Source organism: Emys orbicularis, chromosome 24 (assembly GCF_028017835.1).
Source record: "Emys orbicularis isolate rEmyOrb1 chromosome 24, rEmyOrb1.hap1, whole genome shotgun sequence".
NCBI lineage: Eukaryota > Metazoa > Chordata > Testudines > Emydidae > Emys > Emys orbicularis.
The window spans coordinates 2,256,201-2,277,053 of NC_088706.1; the positions used below are offsets into that span (position 1 = coordinate 2,256,201).

At 42.4% G+C, this 20,853-nt stretch overlaps 1 protein-coding gene across 1 annotated transcript in view; it reads right to left on the reverse strand.

Annotated features, from left to right (window-relative positions):
• Positions 1-5,739: 5,739 nt before the first annotated feature.
• Positions 5,740-20,853, reverse strand: part of LOC135894018 (heterogeneous nuclear ribonucleoprotein M-like) — a 32,430-nt gene continuing 17,316 nt past the window's right edge. Inside the window, exons 4-12 of the mRNA XM_065421993.1 lie at positions 18,761-18,810; positions 17,845-17,905; positions 16,911-17,012; positions 15,835-15,879; positions 15,139-15,213; positions 13,894-13,992; positions 8,149-8,927; positions 7,754-7,805; positions 5,740-6,175 (exon numbers count right to left, since the gene is read on the reverse strand). Of these exons, the coding sequence (XP_065278065.1) occupies positions 6,012-6,175; positions 7,754-7,805; positions 8,149-8,927; positions 13,894-13,992; positions 15,139-15,213; positions 15,835-15,879; positions 16,911-17,012; positions 17,845-17,905; positions 18,761-18,810 (1,427 nt within the window). The 3' untranslated portion in view covers positions 5,740-6,011. The remainder of the gene's footprint in view (positions 6,176-7,753; positions 7,806-8,148; positions 8,928-13,893; positions 13,993-15,138; positions 15,214-15,834; positions 15,880-16,910; positions 17,013-17,844; positions 17,906-18,760; positions 18,811-20,853) is intronic.

Here is a 20,853-nt window from a genome sequence, read left to right on the forward strand (position 1 = left end):
GGTGGCGCTCCTGGCACCGGAAGGGCTAAGATGTCGCGCGCGGCCTAGGCTGCCTCTGGCGTCAAAGGCACCCGCACTTCTGTAAAGGCTCGCACGGACGGGACCGGACTGTTCCGCTCAACCCGAGTTGGAGGCCTCGGTCCCGACAGGGATCGTGGGCTGCCCAACTCGGGTCTGGCCTCAACCCTCTCCTTCTCTCGGCGCCGCTGAGTCTTGCCCTGCTTCTTATTTGGGGAGCGGTGCCGACTGGTCGACGGTGCCTCGCTACGCACCGAAGACGCGGTGCCCGGCGCTGAGTCAGGTCGACGCGCTGGTGCCGGGGCCAATGTCGACTCCATTAGTAGGGCCCGGAGTCGGATCTCACGCTATCTCTTCGTCTAGGGCTTGAAAGAGTGGCAAATCTTACAACGCTCACTAACGTGAGCCTCACCCAGACAGCGAAGACACTTAGAGTGAGGATCACTTCTGGGCATAGAGTTGCGACAAGAGTCGCACAACTTGAAGCCTGGGCCACGGGGCATGCCCCGAGCCAGGCAAGAACGAAAGAAAAGTTCACCGAACTGGATACTACTAAAGGCTATAAGCGCTGCAGCCAAGGCTGGAACAAGTTCCGACTACCTTCACTGGCGGCAAGAAGGAACTGAGGGTAGAGGGAGCGCGCAGTCCCCTTTATGGCGCGATATACAGGCGCCACTCCAGGGGTCGCAGTGGTGCTCCCCCAGTACGGGTACTGCTTAGGGAAAAACTTCCGGCACCGGTGCACGTGGCGAGCACGCACACCTATAGTGGAATACACCTGAGCAATCACTTGAAGAAGAACCCTAATTCTGACATTTCATAGCTTTTGAGTACTTGACTTTGCAACACTAATAATGTTTTTAATGCAGCTTTTTGTGTGTAGTCTCCTACGTTTTTAAAAAAGCAAACTGAAAAACCAATTTCTATCATGTGACATGATACTGACACCCACAGGGTCTATCACCAGGGTTGGGACCCTTGGATCTACCACTTGAGCTAACATTGTAAATGATAACAGCAGGTTATCTTCTATGTGGACCAGCACTAGAGGATGAGACACTTTGTCAAAGGGTTTCACAGATATTTGCTGACAGCAGAGTAATGATTAGACTCAGGAATCTTGGATTCCATTCCCAGGTCTAGAGGGGAGTGTGCTCTAGTGGCCACAGACTCATCTGCCCATTTCCCCAAAGCTTGACCTCTTCTTCCCTCCAACCTGTCGTCCCCACGACCGACTCCTCATCCCAGTCCCATTCTCCTCACCTAGCCAGTCCCAGTCCCAACTCAAGTTTATCGTCCCAATCTTCCCCTCCAAGCGTGTCATATTTGTTTTTTTATCTATTACACAATTCAGCGTTTTGTAGTATTCTCTCATGCACCTTCTTACTCCTTTCTGCACAATTCCAACTTTTTCATTTCCTCATGACATGAACGTCTTTCCAGACCTCGAATCATTTTCCTTGCTCATCTCTACATCCTTATTTCCTTTTTCAGATAGTGTTTGATTTATATAATGGCATAACTTTTTCAGTATTATTTTTCCATTGCATTCCTTATGCAGCCTAATGTAATTCACTTTGACTGTTGTTTCACTTTGAGCAATGATAGACAAGTCTTTTTCTTCAGTATTTAAATTTTGAACCCAGTAATATATCTCAGTAGTTCAGAGTATTATTTCCAATGTGCATTACCATGCTTTTATCAGCAATGAATTTCATCTGCCATCATGCTACTCCGCTGAAGTCAGTTCGAGATACTTCTCTGGTCTCAACTAACCTAGAGATGGTGTAGGCTAGATATTTTCCCTATTGTCCTTTGTGGTAATGACTGATGCAAAGAACTGACTTCCTTGCTATGTCCTTCTCTTCCTTTATTTCTTCCTTTATGCCCTTGGCAGTCCAGCAAACCCAGAGTATGTTGCCTGCTTCTTATTCTGATATATTTTGCACAAAATTGAATTGCTCTTCAGATTCCTTCTAAATTCTTTTTTTATATTCTACTTACCATAGTTTACAATCCTTCATATAAGCTTGCTAGGATTGGACTTCCTTTTCCTGAATACCTGTTTGGCTTGAATAATCTCTTGTACCTTGCTGTTTTTCTTGGTCTTTTTACTTCTTTGGATGAATAGTCATGGCAATTTAAAAATCCTTTATCAGCCTGGAGGGATATGCTTATCTCCTCACTCTTGTCTAGCTTCCTCTTTTTGACCTCCTCCTTTCTAAAGCGTTGGGGCACTGTGCTAGTTTGATACAATTCTTCACCATTGCCAGTATCAGAGGAGCGACTGTGGAGACAGCCAAACAAGCATTTAAATTCGTGTTGTCCCTGGGGTGGAGATCCTTTTCTGTAGCTTAAGCTGGTTGTAAAAAGTTTTTTTTCTATTGCAGGAGGGCAAACCCTTTTTCAAAAGGTGTAACACCATCTCAGTTTATAGTCTGGGATTATTATAGCATTAGTTGGCCACTCAATCCTCACCATAGCTGCTAGCAGCCTTAATAAGATGTACTCTATCACCTTTGCAGAAGGTAGGATAAAATTAGTGTGCTCTCTGCCTTCAACCCATCCAAAATAAGGTTCCTGTGGAACATGATCCAACTCCTGATGAAGCAGCAGTTACCCAGTCTCTCTCTTCTGCAGGGATTAGTGTGGCAGGAGCAACACTTAAAATGACCTAGTTAAATCTTCATGGCCAGAGGGAAAAGATGGGCTCAAGTATTTAGAAAGTTAGCAACTAGGGTCCAAGGCCCTGTGTGTGCTTTTTCTGAATGGGGAATTTGGTAAGTAGTTACAAGTCTCTTGACCAAGTTTTATACACCTGGCTGAATTTCCAGGTATAAAAAGCACCCAGAATTCTCGGTATAGCTTTGACTTTTCCAGCTCAGTACTCAGGAAGACCCTGGATCCACAAAGGGACTGGAGCATTGCAATGCCTAATACCACTGGACCAGTGTACGCCGGAGGGCACTCTGTGCCATTAAAAATTGTGCCAAAAAATTAAAATTCTGCCAATTGTATGTGTCAAATGTGGCGGCTCCAGCATGGCACTGGGGAACACAGGCCAATGGCTGCACCGAGGTGGGAGATCACTGTGCAGCTCCCCCGACCCTGCCAGGACACGGACTCTGGAGAGGCTGCACCCAACCCTGACCCAGCGCAAGGATGGCCTGCCCCAGAAACACCCCAGGGCCCTGCCCCTCCATGCCAGGCACAGCAGGTATGAGTGGGCAGGCTCAGCAAGGCAGGATCCCAGTGTGGAAGGGCTTAGTATGGGGGGATCCAGGTGCAGGTTGAGGGTTCTGTGTGGGGTGGCTCAGTGGGGGATCTAGATGCACAGGGGTTTGGGGGATTTTGGGTGCAATGGTAATGGGACTTGATAAGGGGGTCCAGGTAAAGGTGGTTGGGGCTCAGTGGGAGGGGTTCAGTGTCCAGATGCTGGGGGACTGGGGCTCAGTGGAGTGGGGATCCAGGTGGCTCATCAGGCTGGTCCAGGTGCAGGGAATGTGTGAGGCTCATCAGGGGGATCTGGATGCACAGGGGAGCAGTTCCCTGTACAGGCATCCCTCCCCTGCAGCTGAGGAGTGATGGGTGCAGGAAGGGAGGCAGGGGGAGCTTGCTGCAGTCGGGGGAAGAGTCTGATCCAGCCCCAGATGCCATGCAGGGGAAGAGGAAGTCCCATCCTCCCCAGCCCAGCCGGGGACTAGCAGCTGAGCCCAGTGCAGGGTAGGAGCCAGCAGTTGGGTCTTCCCCAGTCCCGCCCCACAGTGATTTACCTCTTTGCTGGCTGCCCATGGCACCTGAAACATACTGCTGGGGAGGGTCGTAGGACTGCTCTTGTGGTTTCTCTCTGCTTCCCCACCAGAAAGTCATTTTTCTGCAGGGAACAAATTCTGTGCATGTGCAATGGCACAGAATTCCCCCAGGCATAAACAGTGGGACAACCAAGCCAGAGTTAGGCACCTAGGCTCCCTGTACAATCAATGGAGTGAGATAGGCACCTAAGATTGGAATCCACAACAGCTTGCATACTAGTTGGGGAGCCACTTAAGGTAGTCAGTTTGAGGGCTTATGAGAGGGGTGTGTCCTAGGCCTTGCACCTCTAACAGATGCCAAGTCTATGCTGCTGGGAGGCACTTATCACTGTTTGCAATCCACAGTGGAGAACAGTGTCCTGGTGTCAGGTGGCTTATGGAGTTTATGCCAGAGGTGGCAGTACAGGGGTTCTCAAACTGGGGGTCAGGACTCCTCACGAGGTTATTACATGGGGGGGGTCACGAGCTGTCAGCCTCCACCCCAAACCCCACCTTGCCTCCAGCATTTATAATAGTGTTAAATATGTAAAAAAGTGTTTTTAATTTATAAGGGGGGCACACACAGAGGCTTACTAGGTGAAAAGGGTCACCAGTACAATAGTTTGAGAACCACTGATAGTACTTCCCTTAACTTTTATCCCAGTGGTCAGATCATTCACCCAGGATGCAGAGACCCAGGTTCTGTTTCCCCCTCTGCCTTACAGGGAGAAGAGCCCTGTTCAAACCCTACCTCTCAGGAGAGTGCCCTAACCATTAGCCTATGGGACATTCTGATGGGGGGCTCCCAATTGAAGCTGTTCCACCTTGTAAAAATTAGGTTTGGAACAGGGAACTGGACCCTAGGTCTCCCACTTCCCAGGCGAATGCGCTAACCACTGGACTGAAAGTTAAAGGAGGCAACACTACATGTCTGGCCAGATGTTGATCAGGGCCTGAGCTGGTAGGCCTGCTCTCAGCATGCCTAAACAGATTGGGTCCTATAGGGAAGATTGGGGAAAGATAGGCAGAGGAATGACTATCTTTCCCCAGTTTGTGGATCGCAATGGGGATTAGGTATGACAGAGGCCCTTGGGCACCTAGAGTAAAGCAGCAGTGCGCATGTGCAGAGGCAGGAACTTTTGACAGAAATTTAGGTGCTGAGTGAGTTTAGGCACTTACAAAGTTGCAGCTGCTGAACAGGGGTTTTGTGGATCACAGTGGTACCTAAAACTGGGACTTGGCGCCTAAATCCCTTTGTGGATCTGAGCCAAAGAACCAGACAGTAACTACTCGAGTGAGAATCAGTCTCACAATCTATTTCTCCCCACCCCATCTCAGACAAGTTTTCATCTTCACACACTGGGAGACAGCTAATTTGTTGCATTTCACTAGAAGTACCTCCTAGCTTTAGCTGTGCTACTATCACACTTCACTACTTAGTCAATATCTTAGACAGAAATAAAGAATGGTTTCCTTTCTGCTCTGGGTATGGTTGGAACGACAGCATGCTGCAACATGGTCTAACTCCCTTAAGCCTAGGGAACGGCAAGAAACGCTGTTCCCTACAATGCAGTTCTTGGACAGATCATCCGGTTACAAGATGTCTCTTGAAACTATGGCAGTTTCCACTTGGGTTCCTGCTTCCAGCATGAGACTAAGAGTGAAATCCACTGAGGTGGGGTCACCTGTTCTCCAAAGACATTCAGCTATTGAGGCTAGTGTGCAAGAACCAGGATTATTTTAATGTTCTCATGTTGTGCTCACACATCTCTGAAAGTTTTAAAAGCTAGTTTAAGACATTCCTAGGTGCTTCCAGACATGAACTATGTTTCACAGCACATGCATTCGAGGTTTCTGAACTACTTGCTCTATTTATACCAAGACTTTTTAAGCATAAGATTTGCTGCCAGTAATTGATGGATCAATGATTGAAAGCTTTCAGTAACCGGCATTTATTATCAAAGTCATACCGTATACATCTGTAATGTCAACAAGAGGCCACAACTACAAAAAAGATTGTGCACATTGCAGTTTCAATGCAAAACAGTAAAATGGAAATCCATTTGTTAAAAAAGTAATTAAAATTACTCCAGAAAGCAACTGAATTTTTGTAATGTCTTTACATCCAGTCAAATTAAAATGGTTAACAAGAAAAATACAAATTCAAAAGATCTGGTATCAGTGTTTAAAAAGGCAACTAATTTAAGCATTTCTATCAATTCGCACATCAATTTCCCTGCCACGAAGCTGTATCCCATTCATCATCCGGCAAGCTCTCTCAGCCACTTCTGGGGACTCAAATCTAACAACACCACAACCTTTGGACTTCCCATTCTCCATCTTGATGTCTGCGTACAGCACGTGACCTGCAACAAAAGGGTTTGTGTTTAGTGTAATGAAATTACTGCATGAAGCTTAATACCTAACCAGGTTCCTACATGAAATCATCTTGTGATTAAGACTCTGAAAGGTCTCCAATAGAGCATTCCAAATACAGTGATAAAAAGATGTACATTTAGAACATATTTTGGAGTCAAATGCAGCAGAAACAGTTCAGGTGTGATTGACTATAAAGGACTGTTCTCAAAATTAAACAATTTGCCTCACTTAAGATATTTGATTGGAATCTGTTTCTCTTTCCACTGATCTACCCCTTTCAAGCATTTCCCAATTTTAAGAAGATGCAGCTTGACACTCAGTTTTGAGAGAGCCAGACAAGACTTGCCCCCCTTTTTAAGGAGTTCACAGGAAGGGTGCATTGATGCTCCTCTCTATTTTGTAGTGAAGGCCACAGTGCAGTATTATTATTCTTCACTGATGGAACTAACAAGGAGTCAGCATATGGGACTAACTATAGGTAAGTAAAACTCAAACTCGTCAAACAGCTTTGTATCTGGCATCCCCCTCCCAAGATATCCCTACAAAGCCATTCCAGCAAAATACATGAGCCACATCATTGTAAGATTAATCTGTTGGACTGATCTACCCACATCCAGAAATCCTTCCAGCACAGCAGGGAAAATACGTGACCATTAACTGAATGGTTCTAAACTTAATTTGTGTTCTGAAATATTTCTACATGTAAGGCATATCATCTGTGCCAGCAGTTCTCAATCTTTTCCTCTACATAATAAGAGGAAGAATTTCTGAATCTGCCTCCCATCTAGTCCAAAAGCCAAGTCCTTCTGGACCTACTTGAGACCTGCCACCCTCTCCATGTTGAGACCCCATGATGTACATAATGAACTCTTGTAAATGAAGCCATTTCCTCCTTTCACTTTAAATCATCTCCAGTAACGTAACACTAAAGATTAAAGGAATTTGGTTAGATTTCAACTTAATCTTTTATTGGATGAATCTGGTAAGACACAGGACTAGAGTTTTAAAGTGAAGAAGAGTCATGGAATGTTGGTATTAACCGATAACCAGCAAGTGGCATTCTGGGCTCATGGCTCAATGTTACAGAAGACCGTCTCTATTTTAGTATTGAGAAGGTTTGGGGCTTATTTACACTAAAGTTTTCCATTAGAGGAGTACTTCGAATTGTCTGATCTATTAAACTCCTGTAAGAAACAATGATTTACAGTTACTGGTAGGGATGGGATTACTAGTAAGCCTGATGTACCCAGGCGGTCTCCAACTATTGCAAGAAAGATGTACAATTATTGCATGTTACTTTTGGTGGAGAGTATTGCCACTAGAAGGCACAATTATTGGGGAGGATAAAAACCTGACACAGTTGAGGACTGTGCAACAAGCATTTATTCAAAATACAGGTTTTTACTAATATCCAATATTTTCCTAGGTTTGTATGAAGTTTTGGTTAAGTAGTACAGGCAGCAGTTGAAGTTATGATTCAGAAAGAGAATTTCTGATATGTTACATAATGATTTTGTCCTACAGTAAGTTGTTTGGAGGTTCTTCAGTAGTATAAAGTAACTTACCACACTCATTAAATTTGTCCTTCAGCATTTTCCATGTGAAATCAAAAGGAAGCTGGAGAAAGAAAGCAGTCACTCACTGAGAATCTGTTCCATAGTTTATCAATATAATAAGTATAAAACACATGGAACACACAGCATTGCACTGTCCGCACTTACAGGTGCGGAGGGTTGTGTGTCCAGTTAGTAGCAATTAAATGAAAGATTTTTCTACTCAGACTTTATATAACTGTCCCCTGTGCAGCATTAATACATTTGATGGAGACTACACAAATACTTAAGATAGTCTAACTGAAGCCATCAAAATGTGTAACTACTTAGTACTAGCATTTCTTCATCCTCTAAGCACCAACACAAGAGTTCTGTGCAGTCATCTAGATTATGAAAGTGTTACTCACATTTCTCACAAATATCTGGCAGGCTTTTCTGGCCACCCCAGCTGCAGGTCCTCCGGTTCCTCCAAGAGTGCCTGCAAAACTGCCTGCGAAGTTTCCACGATCCATGTCCATTGTTCTTTCAAAACTGCTTCCCATTGCAAGTCCCATCCGATCTATACCTGCCCCCATTCCCTGCCCCATGGTAGGCCCCATTCTCTCCATATTAGTGGCCCCCATGCGATCCAATCCCATTCTGTCCATACTAGTGGCCCCCATGCGATCCAATCCCATTCTGTCCATACTAGTTGCCCCCATGCGATCTAGTCCAGTTGGCATTCTATCTATAACTTGACCCATTCCAGTTCCCATTCCAGCAGGTACCATACGATCCATACTTAGACCCATCCTATCCATGCCAGAACCCATGCGATCTACTCCTGAGCCCATTCTGTCCATAGTGGTACTAACACGATCAATAGCAGTACCCATTCTATCAATACCAAAACCTATTCCAGAACCCATTCTTTCTATACCAGAACCCATTCGCTCAATGGTTGGGCCCATTCTGTCAATGCTGGAAGCTATGTGGTCTATGCCCAGAGGGGCCATTCGATCAATTCCTGGGGCCATTCGATCTACATTAGAACCCATGCGATCCAAAACAAGACCCATTCGATCTATTTCAGACCCTACTCTCTCCATCCCATGTCCCATCCCAGAAGGTATTCTTTCTATTCCCGCACCCAGACGATCAATGCCGGGTGCCATCCTCTCAATTCCAGGAATGCTGGCACTTCCACCTAGAACACAATACATTGAGACGTCATTACCTATGATCATGTGAAGAGGATATTAAATTTGATGCATCTGGATATTCTTGATTGAAACTGTACAATTTGTTAGTGTCCTGTGTATTCTGTAGTTGCAGATTCTGAAGCAGAACTGTGCTTGAGAACCTAGGGTTGTTTTTTTTTTTTTTTTATGAGAAGTCAAGTTTCTAGCCCTTACACATAAAGCTTTCAAATGTGAACCAAGTGTAAAGAGATGCAGCGTCTGAAGCCGGCAAATTCAAGAGAACAGTTGTTGGATTTGTGTTCACAGCTCACATCAACAATTTAAGTGTAATTTCAGCTGTCAAAACATAAGCCTGCTCAAGCACTAGCAGATATTGGGGTTGGGCAGTGAGGTTGCTAGTTGCTGGGAGTAGAATGAGTTCAAGACCCTTCTCCCAAAAGGATCGGAATAGACTCTGCTCCTGCCAGCCAGAAGTGGTAAAGAGATGCAAGCCAAGAGTTTTAGCTTTCTCCTGGTGCTAAAACCAACAGATTCCAGTGCAAGTATTCACTGCCAAGGCAAAAGCCTGCAGTATATTTAGCTTTTTAATGTGGAGAGAAGCAAAAAAATATTTTAACTATTTCTTTGATTTTAATGTACTGATCGTATCATTTCCATGTATTCCTCCATTTCTGAACGCTCCTAAATCTGCTACAGAATTGTGTCTGTTACAGAAACCAGATAATTTGGGTGTCACTTGCTATGGAATACAGGGTCTCAGTTGAGTTTATAGAGAACTTAATTACTTTTTAAAGTTCTGTATGTTGCCAAGTGTATATTAGGGTTGCAACCAAGGCTTAGTTTTATCACCAATAATTTATGCTTGGAAAATCTGTTTGGCCTGAAAAGTGTCAGGTTTATTGTTAATACTAGTGACAAGTTTTCTGCAAACAGGAGTAATTTCAGTTACCATCCATGTCTAAAGTTTCTTTGAGCACATCTAGCCCCCCAAATCAGCTATACCACTCCAAAACTTTCCCTCATCTCCTTGAAAAGATGTGCTAGAAAGCAAGCTGTGATTAACTTAACAATTGTTTGACTTTTGGCAACTGTCTGAGCAGGATTAGGCACTATATTATGCATTTGTGTGAGCATGCTGCCATCTATTGAGCAACTGTAGCTTAACAAAGAACATATGGTATTTATACTGCTGACAGCTGACATCTTCAGCTCATGCCTAGGGAGTAGTCTCAGCTAGCAGGTGTTTTATTATGAAGGGATAAGCTCTTGGTATTTAAATGTTGCATGCTCATTTGTATCTTAAGACAAATTTGAACCCCACTGTGACTCAAAGGGGGAAAAAAGGCATGTTTGGGCTCAGGCTCATTTACAACTTCCCAATATTTCTGAATAATGATTATGTACGAGATGCTGATGTAGTCTGACATTTTTGCAAACAGTACTGACATTATAGTACACCACAAAATTTGAACAGTAATAAAAGGGCCTGAAGTTTATTTGGTCTTTCTTTCTGGGCTTGAGGTGCAAATGTGGTACAGATAGCACAACATGCCGGGGAATGATTCTCCCTGAATCATTTTAGGCATCCGGTATGTGCATGAGATGCCAACTGCACCGCTTGAACTAGTGTTTCTTCACACTGGGATTGTGCATACTGAACAATAAAGCTGCCCTTAAATTTACGATCCAGTCTAAATCTAAACTAAACATTCTAAAAACTGACTACTAACTATAAAACTTCAATTAACATAAGCTAAGGTAAAGGCAGTACGTAGGTGGATCAGAGTGGTTCACATCCTTTCACTGATGTGGTTAGCAGGTAGATTTTAAATAACATGAACTAATTTAAAATGAAGGTTGGTTACTTGTAAGCAGAGTTCTCTGACAGCAGAAAAACTAGGGTATTTTAATTTGGACTCCACAGGAATAGGGAAAGGGTGTTGGGGGTATGAATATGCAGAGTCCATCTCAAAGAACTCCAATTACAAGTAACTTATCTTCATTTCTTCAAGTGTCCTCTGCATATTCCCACTCTTGGGACAGTTTGGCAACCAACATAGTAAATTGGATGGAGCGATGTGGAGTTCTACTTGCACAAGGATTGGAGTACCGCTCTACCACGCTGGGATTGGATGCCATATCCAATGCATAATATGTTATGAAAGTGTGAAATGATTTCCATATACCAGCTCTGTATATATCTCAAAATAAGGGGAATGTGTTTATTAAAAAAAAAAAAAAAAAATGTAGATTCTACTAGAGCCATAACAATGAGCTCTAAATGGACTAGGATGGACACTCTAAATGGACACTCAAAAATCTCATTGTTATATCATTAGAAAATATAGAACGGTTGACCATGTGAGGATGGAAAGCGGATATTGCTAATAAGTGAGAACTAATTGCCAAACCCTGATGTTTTAGGTGTAGTAAGTTATCCACGAGATGCTGAATTGAGGACTGCATTGGCAAAAGACCAGATGGAAAAACACTTCCACTTCAACATGGAGGACGACTTTCTACTATTCAACAAGTCATTTGCTTGGAGCAAGTTCACAGGCTCGTCTAGGATTTTAGCCATAGAGCATCCAGGCTGTTAATTTAAGTTCCTGCCCATAGGTTTGGGTGCAACAGCTGACTGTGATCTTGCAAGATTAAGTCTAGGTCCAATGGAAACAAAACCAGAGCCTCCAGTGACAGATCCAGGGGAGTGGGGAACCAGTGCTGCCGGGGCCACTCTGGGGCTATTAACATAGACGGCATGATCCAGTTTGATCTTTAGCAACACTGTAAGAGTGAATTGGGAAAACATAGTAGGGTTTATCCAGGGTATCAGGAAAGTGTCTGATGGAAATGGGACTGCCACCTGGTAGATAGAAAATTGATGGCATTTCCTGTTGGGTTTTGGTTGCAAGTAGACCTATCTGAGGATTCCTCCACTCTGGAAAATGCGTCTGGCTACATCTGGTCAGAGAGACCACTCGTGGGGACTCGTAAATGATCCACTTTGGCAGTCTGCCCACTCATTCTGTGCCCTAGAAGGTAAGAGGCTTCAAGAATGATTGAACTGGCGCTCCAATATTCCAATTCTGAACTGCCTCGACATAGTGGGGAAGAGCAAGCTCTTCCCTGCCTGTTGAGGTAAAACATTGCCACTGTGTTGTCAGAGAACAGACTTTTCCACTGCCAGGCTAGGCAGACAGCCTGTAGGTCCCTGATGCTGATATGTAGAGCGAGATCCCCTTGAGGGACATAAAACCTGAGTATGGAGGGCAACAGATGAGCCGCTCACCCAAGGGCAGACATGTGCATCAGCAAAGATTGAGGGTGGACAAAGGCAATGCCTGCACAAACACTGACTGGGTTTGTTCACCAGTCTAGAGAAGTCAATACTCAAGAGGGCACATTTAGCAGAGTCCCGATGTTGAAGATTTGATGAATAAACAGAGGTCAGACAGCTCTGAAGAGTCCTGAGATGTAGGCTGGCATGCTGGACTATGTATGTGCCATATGCCCCAGCGCCTCATACAGTTTTGAGCTGTTGTGAGTAAGCACTGAGATCAGCAACAAGGGATCGAACCGTTTGGAACCTTATATCGGGAAGGAAAGCTCTGGCCTGAGTAGAGTCCAGCACTGCTCCTATGAACTCTATCCTCTGATCTGGGCAAAGTAGCTTTTTCTAAGTTGATCAGCAGACCCAGGGTTTTACAAATTGACTACATGAGAGATAGACTGGACAGTACCTGAACCCTGGACTGGCCTCTGACTAGCCAGTCATCCAGGTCAGGGTAGACTTGTACTCGGAGCCTCCTCAGAAAAGCAGCTACCACTATCATACCTTTTCTGTCAAGTATCAAAGGGGTAGCGGTGTTAGTCTGGATCTGTAAAAGCAGCAGAGAGTCCTGTGGCACCTTATAGACTAACAGACGTATTGGAGCATGAGCTTTCGTGGGTGAATACCCACTTCGTCGGATGATGCATGAAAATGTAATGAAAATGGCCCATTTCCAGCAACTGACAAGAAGATGTGAGGAACTGTGTGTGTGTGGGGGGGGGGGGGGGGGGGGGGAGGAGGAGGAGAGGAGAAGGAAAGGAGGAGAGAGGAGGGTAGGAGAGAGAGAGAAGCATGGGGAAATAGTTTTACTTTGTGTAATGGCCCATCCACTCCCAGTCTTTATTCAAGCCTAATTTAATGGTGTCCAATTTGCAGATTAATTCCAATTCAGCAGTCTCTTGTTGGAGTCTGTTTTTGAAGGTTTTTTTGTTGTAATATTGCGACTTTTAGGTCTGTAATCGAGTGGCCAGGGAGATTGAAGTGTTCTCCAACTTGTTTCTGAATGTTATAATTCTTGACATCTGATTTGTGTCCATTTATTCTTTTATGTAGAGACTTTCCGGTTTGGCCAATGTACATGGCAGAGGGGCATTGCTGGCACATATCACACTGGTAGATGTGCAGGTGAATGAGCCTCTGATGGTATGGCTGATGTGATTAAGTCCTATGATGGTATCCCCTGAATAGATATGTGGACAGAGTTGGCAACGGGCTTTGTTGCAAGGATAGGTTCCTGAGTTAGTGTTTTTGTGTGTGGTTGCTGGTGAGTATTTGCTTCAGGTTTGGGGGCTGTCTGTAAGCAAGGACTGGGCTTTCTCCCAAGATCTGTGAGAGTGATGAGTCGTCCTTCAGGATAGGTTGTAGATCCATCCTATGACTGTGTGCAGAATGCACACATGTAATCACTTGAAGAACCACTCAGTTTGGGATACCTCCCATACAGCTCATGAGAACACGTAGTTTCTCAAAAGGCATGGTTTCAAATACATTTTAGGGAGTACACTAAATTTTAGTCAAAGTTGCAACTAGATTCTCATACCACAGCAGAAGAGATTATTCCAAACATTACTTGTCACTATTGTAAGCACAATTCAGATGAATAGCGCATAGCACAAATACAGCCTTTGTTTGCTTACCTATTCCCCTGTCCAGGGTGTCTCCAAAACTACGAGACATTCCCATCTCATTTCTTCCAAAGTCTCTGTCAAATCCTCCGCCCATCGCACGATCCATCTCTGCAGAAAGTATTAATTTAGTAGATTTCCAGGACAACTTAGACATCCTGAAGAGAACATGTCTCTTGTAATATTTTAGCAGGTGAACTGTGAAACAAGTGTTTTTGCCATGTATTGCTTCTTTGAAATACAGACCCACACACGGAGGTTTTTTTGTTTGTTTTTACACACACACACAAATTGCAAGATCCTTGCACTTCCTTTTCCTAGTGGATCTTGGCAAGGTGTTTGGAGGACCTGTATCTATGGATTACATAGGACTAACCTAAGCTCCTGCTCTGTCCCCTAACAGAACATCAACACTCCTCTCTCAACCTATTTACGATGATGAGGAAGCCAAACCTTTCCAAGTACAACTGTAATATCACTCTATCCAGGTCCTCCCAAGAGCTAGCCAAGATTTCCTCAAAGTTAGGATTTAATATTTCAGTGTTAGAAAGTGGTCAGGAAAAGCTCTGGAAAGTTTAGGCTGTTTTATACCCCATACGAGCAAACAAGTGTTTATTTTTAAATGTGAATCTGCAAGGGAAAGATTGATTGTGATCATTTTTGCTTCTTCATGATGAATAAAGAAAGGCTAAATCAGTTTTCAAAACTCAAGGGTTTTCCTAATTTTAATTTACATGTGAAGGTAAGGTCTTATCCATCCCAGAAGACTAGGGAACTGAGTAAAAAGGGCTATCACAAGTGAAACCTGAGCAATTGAGAGGGAAAAGGAATTTTTAGTCAAGCTGGTTGGAACTGTTTGTTGGCATCTTTAACTGAAATGTGTAACAAGTGGAAAATGAGATCTTTGTTGAAGATGCATCACTCCCATTCCGACAAGAAAAGATTGAGAAAACTCCAGTTTTTTCCAGGGAGACCTACAGCAAAAGTTAAACTTGACACTGCTGTTACCGCTAGTGGTAAAAACAAGCAAAAAAATAAAGCTTTCAGGTTCTCTTTACACAATATAAAGGAAATGTGTTCTTTTCCTCTCTTTTGTAGGTAGCCTTAAAGCATACAATGCTCCAACAGGATTGCCAATCATTACTAATTCAATTATACCATCCAAATTTGTGGAAAGGAAAAAAAAAAAAAAAAAGAGTTCCATGACAAGACATTTACTGAGGCTGGGGATCTATAATGTAGGAATCAGTGCCTCACCACTCATTCTGCCCATATTCATTCCAGATGGAAAGCGACCCAGGTTGTCCATGCCACCAAAAGGACCCTCCATCCCTGAAACAAATTATAGTATCTCTAAGATAAAGGTGACATTAAAAAGTGCATTTCAAATAAGTCACCACACTAGATCAGAATGTGTTATTCCACCTATTTACTCTTTGGTAATATTGCTAGGAATATTCTAGGAAAAGCAGCCACATGTAAAATGCCATCTCAAAACGGTACACGTTGGAGGCATAAGGGAATGTTTACAAAATTAAAACTAGCATTAACAAAAATTCCTTGTAACTGAACTGTTCAATTTAGTCTCAAGATGTAATATGGCCACAAGCCCATGCTCTAACTTTTGTAAATATCCAGCAGCAGTCGTTAAGAGTCATAAGTGGTTAACATCTTGGTTTATATTTCATCTGAAGATCTCACCCCTCAAGGAGCACAATACCTATTAGCACAACATATGGTAATTTATTACTGCTTTAAAAACAAGGGTCACTACTGACTCAGTGACTGTTTCCAAGTAAACAAATGCTTATCTGGCATTATTCTCCCTAAATTAAGATATTTCCAGGGAGATGTCAGCCTACGTAAATGTTAGCTAATACCAAAGACAGATAAAGATATATCTATATATGAAAAAGCTATTTGCACTTCAGAACTGCATGTACAGTAGCTTACCTCCCATTTTATTCATTCCAAAGCCCATGCCTTCCATTCCCATTCCTCAAAATAAAAAAAGAAAGCTTTATTTACAGATGGAATTATACATGCATACAATCAATCTGATGTTTGCAGGAATGGGGACTTAGATTTTGGTTTAAAAGCTTATACTGAGAAAAGTAGTGAACGAGCGGATCTACTAACAAGAGCTCTTTGGGGGAGAAGATGACATGGAATCCTTTCTAAAAGGACAAAACAGCAGAAAAATCATGAGCTTACACAAATTGAAAGTTGTTAGATATGCAACTTCTCAATTGGTTCATTCACAGTAGCATGTAATGAATCCAGTATTCATTTTCCAGGCAACTTAGAATTATGGATTCTAAATGGAGGTCAAATTAACAGTTACTGATGTTTGGTATCTAGTAGGAAGCCACAAATCACTTATGAATTATGACAATACTTTGAAATGCAACACCTTCAGGTATCTGACTTGGAACTTGTGTGTTCTATTTTGACAAGAAGCATTATAGCCTCAGGTGAAGTGCCACTTCCCTATCGGACATAAAAAGAAAGCCTGACCCAAGCACAAACAATCCCACCTCAGAATATTACCATAGAGGAACACTGATAAGAGGGAACACTATCAAGTAGTTCGAGGGCTAAATGTAGATTTCTGAAATCAAAAGGCTTTCCAAACTCATTAAGAAGTTTTCAACAGAAGACTACTTTGAAAGTTTAACATCCCCTTGTACTGTTTGCTCCTAGTGTACAAGAACCAGAAAATGAGATATGTACTAGACAAGGGGTTCCCAAAGTGTGGTATATGTACCACGGGTGGTATGTGAGCTTGATGTTCCATCTATTCATTTAGAATTTAAGGTGGTACATGAACCAATAGAATTTAAGGTGGTACATAAATCCACTCTAGTTTGGATCATCAAGGAGGAATAATACTTACTTTAGCGGTTTGGATTTTTTGAAGCATGTTTTGGGTTCTCTTTACTGGAAAGACAGCAACCCTAAGGTCATATGAAAAGCTAGGAAAAAGACTTAATGAAGCGCACACACAGTAAGAAGTGTGATTTTCTTACCTCCAGGTCCCATGTTGGGCATTCCCATGCCTTTGTTTAAATGATTTGCATCAATAGGCTGACCTCCTGGTCCTAATCCCATGCCAATACCACCAAGCCCATCTAGAGAAAAAAGTAATTTATTTTTTTTTGGCACAGATGATAGCAAGCTTTGTTCTTAAAGTGACAAAATTACTATTTTGTTCTGAAGATCTCAGTGGATTCCCACTCTTGGTTCTGTATTTCTAGCACTTAAGTGTGAACTCTCAAAGCTCTGAAGTTGGATCTGAAATAGCGATGATAGGTGGTGTGATGCCACCTCTCTCTACTTCCTCAAGCATCTCCCTCCCTCTCCCCATTTAGGTACTTTCAAAGGTAAGCCCTGATGCAAGAGCTGAAAGTCTTCTAAACAGCAAGATGGAAAAAAGAATGAACGTTTACTTTTGGATGATGGAGGATAAGAAACGAGTCAATATAAAAGTTAACACCCCTCAGTTTGAGATCAGTGGGAATCCAGTGGGGCACATCTCATCCTTTTTAGAGTATTGTTCTTGATCATTCAATAGCCAAAGTAAGGAAACAGTCAACTTCCGTCCCACATACAAATGCACTTACTAGGGATTGTAGATGCATCCCTGTGGATACTTAAATGCTATACAGTCCAAAGCACAAAGCCAGCCTCCTTCCTTTAAGAGGCATGATGTTTCCAGACACCATCTTGACCTTCCCTTGACCCAGAACTGATTGAGGGATCCCCAAACCACAGAGGCTAACCCTTCCTGGTGCCTTGAGTATTAGGGAGTACCTGGAATAAAAGCCCTTCCCCACCTCACCTAGCAACATTAGCTTTATGGCAACTCTTTGCCAAGGAGGCTTTCCTGCACCATTCCTGCAGTATAGCAAACTGAACTCCTGCAAGCTAAAAATTCAAGGTGTTCGTTTTAAAGGAACTTACGAGGAAGCTGTTGAGGTCGTTCTGGAGGGAAGAAGTCCCCCTTTGGAAAGGCTCGCTCATCCTGAAAACAGTTAAACAGCGTTAAACCCCACACACGAGATTACTGGCAGCACCTTTTAATGGAACCAACACTCTGAAAGCTATGACAATTCCTGGCAAACAACATCCATAACTGTACTATGGACTTACTGCCAAGTAGGTAATTCATAAATATGGCCATTTCCTGAAGTTACGTTTTGGGGGATTACCCAAGAAGAGAATTCTCTATGGGCAAGGTACTGGCACTTTGGCCTCCTCAATGCAGCTTGAGAAATAGCAATAGGGGAAACTTGGAAATCTGGATTTAGCTACACTAACAAGATCAAATGTATTTAAATAGTTTAGATGCTTGCTGATGGCGTAAATAAAATTGTTTTAACATGCACTAAAGCATTCTGTTAAAGCAATTGCAGCTGTCCTCAAGAGTGCTCTACAAACAGCGATCCTATCCATAAGACAGATATGTATCAGTAAACAAAATGTTACTCCAGCTTTGAGTGATGAAACTAGTTCAAAATCCAGATTCATTTGCTCCTTTGCCTCCGTTATGCTGCCACACCACCATTCTATGGTAGCTGCTTGTGTTTCCTATATGCTTAGGCTGGGTTTGAAGCAGCAGCACGATGGTGAAGAGTTCTGAGTGCTTAACCAGTCTGATGACCTCTCACATTTCATCCTACAAACTAAATGTGATGAAACAATGCTCACAGTTGCATCTCCACTTCTCTCCTTGCCTTCCCCTGCCACACCAGATTAACACATTGCTTGGTTCTCAACTTGTGAGTGTTCCATGGACCACAGTTTGAATGCCAGCCATAAGATATCCAACACAAGTTCTGATATCACATTACACAGTAAGAGGACTGAATATACTTACCATTTTTACATGCATTGGTCTGTCAAAAAGCAGCTGCCCGTTGAACATTGCTAATACTTAAGTTAAGGATATTTTTTCAAAATGTTAGTCCAAAAATCTTACTGCTAAAAAGAACAATTTAAAGTTAACAGCAGTACAGCTTCAAATGTCTGGCAGTGTATCAGCGCCACCCCACAGCAGGGAGGCTCTTAAGCAAAACAGGCAGACATGGAATAAATAACTGGTAACTCGTGTATCAGTAACAGGTTAAGAGATAGGACAGAAAGGGTAGGAATAACAGTTTTCATAGAGGAGAGAGATAAATACCAGAGTCCCCCGCAAGGATCTGTACTGGGACCAGTGCCGTTCAACAAATTCATAATTGACCTGGAAAAAGGGTTAAACAGTGAGGTGGCAAAGTATGCAGACAAAAAATTACTCAAGTCCAATGCTGACTGTGGAGAGTTACAAAGGGATCTCACTAGACTGGGTGACTGGCAATAAACGGCAGATTAATTCAATGTTGATAAATACAAAGTAATGCACACTGGAAAACAATCCTAACTACACATACAAAATGATGAGGGCTACATTAGCTTTTATGACTCAAGAAAGATCTTAGAGTCATTGTGGATAGTTCTCTGAAAACACCTGCTTAATGTGCCGCAAAAGTCAAAATGGTTAATGTTAGGAACCATTAGGAAATGGATAAATAAGACAGAAAATACCATAATGCCACTGTATACATCCATAGTACGCGCACACCTTGAATACTGCATGCAATTCTGACCGTCCCATCTCAAAAAAGGTATTAGAATTGGAAGAGTACAGAGAAGGGCAAAAGTGATTAGAGGTATCGAACAGCTACCACATGAGGACAGATTAAAAAGACTGACTTCAGTTTAGAAAAGAGTCGACTAATGGAAGAAACAATAGACGTCTATAAAATCATGAATGTTGTGAAGAAAGTCAATAAGGAAGTGTTATTTACCCTTTCACATAACACAAGAACCCAGAAGTCACCCAAAGAAATTAACAGGCAGCAGGTTTAAAACATAAGGAAATACTTCTTCACACAACGCACAATCTGTGGAACTCATTGCCGGGGATGTTGTGAAGCGCAAAAATATAGCTGGGTTCATGGAGGACAGGTCCATCAATGGCTATAAGCCAAGATGTTAAGGAGCACACCACTGCTCGCTGGGTGTCTCTAAACTTCTGACTGCCAGAAGCTGGGACTGGATGACAGAAGATGGATCATTCAATAATTGCCCCATTCCATCCATTCCCTCTGAAGCATTGGTCTGACCCAGGATGGCCATCCTTGGTATCCCTCCCTGGAACTTAAAATCCATCAGTTGAAGCTTCAAAAGTATCTTAATCAGTGTTTTTTGGTTGGGAAATATTAAGATTATAAACATATTTAATCCTAACCAAAAGAGTCATTAAGACATTATGACAGGTTTAGAGTGGTAACCGGGTTAGTCTGTATCAGCAAAAAGAACGAGTACTTGTGGCACCTTAAATTTGTAAGACATTATGTATCATTAAAAACTATGCATTTGAAAGTCAGAAGATGATTTTGGAGGAATTTTAAACTAACTCTACTCCAGAAACTTTAGCAACTTTGCTCAGTCCTGTAACTCTCAAACTCCGACATGTCCAGTTTGACACATGTACCTCTACTATAAGATGCAATAGTACTTAGTCTTATATGAACCTCATTCCTGACATACACCCCATTCTCTAATCCAGTGGTCTCCACTTTTTTGACCGCGCACCCCATCAGTAAAAAATTTTGAGCACGCACCCCCAACATATGTATATTTATTTATGTATAAATTATATACGTGTACTACTGTACTAATATATTATGTACATTATAAAACAAAAAATAGAAATTAAAAAAGGATGAGATAAAGAGGAAATAAACAATATTTTTTAAATATTTTTTTATTTTATTATTAACGGTACAAAAAACCTTTTTGCTCTCACTAAAAATATTATTAATAATAATATTTTTAGTGAAAGCAATGTGATTGAATATGCTTCGTTATTTTTGAAAATCTTAGTTTAACACTTTGTGATACAGCGATTCTAAGTTCTGGTTTCGC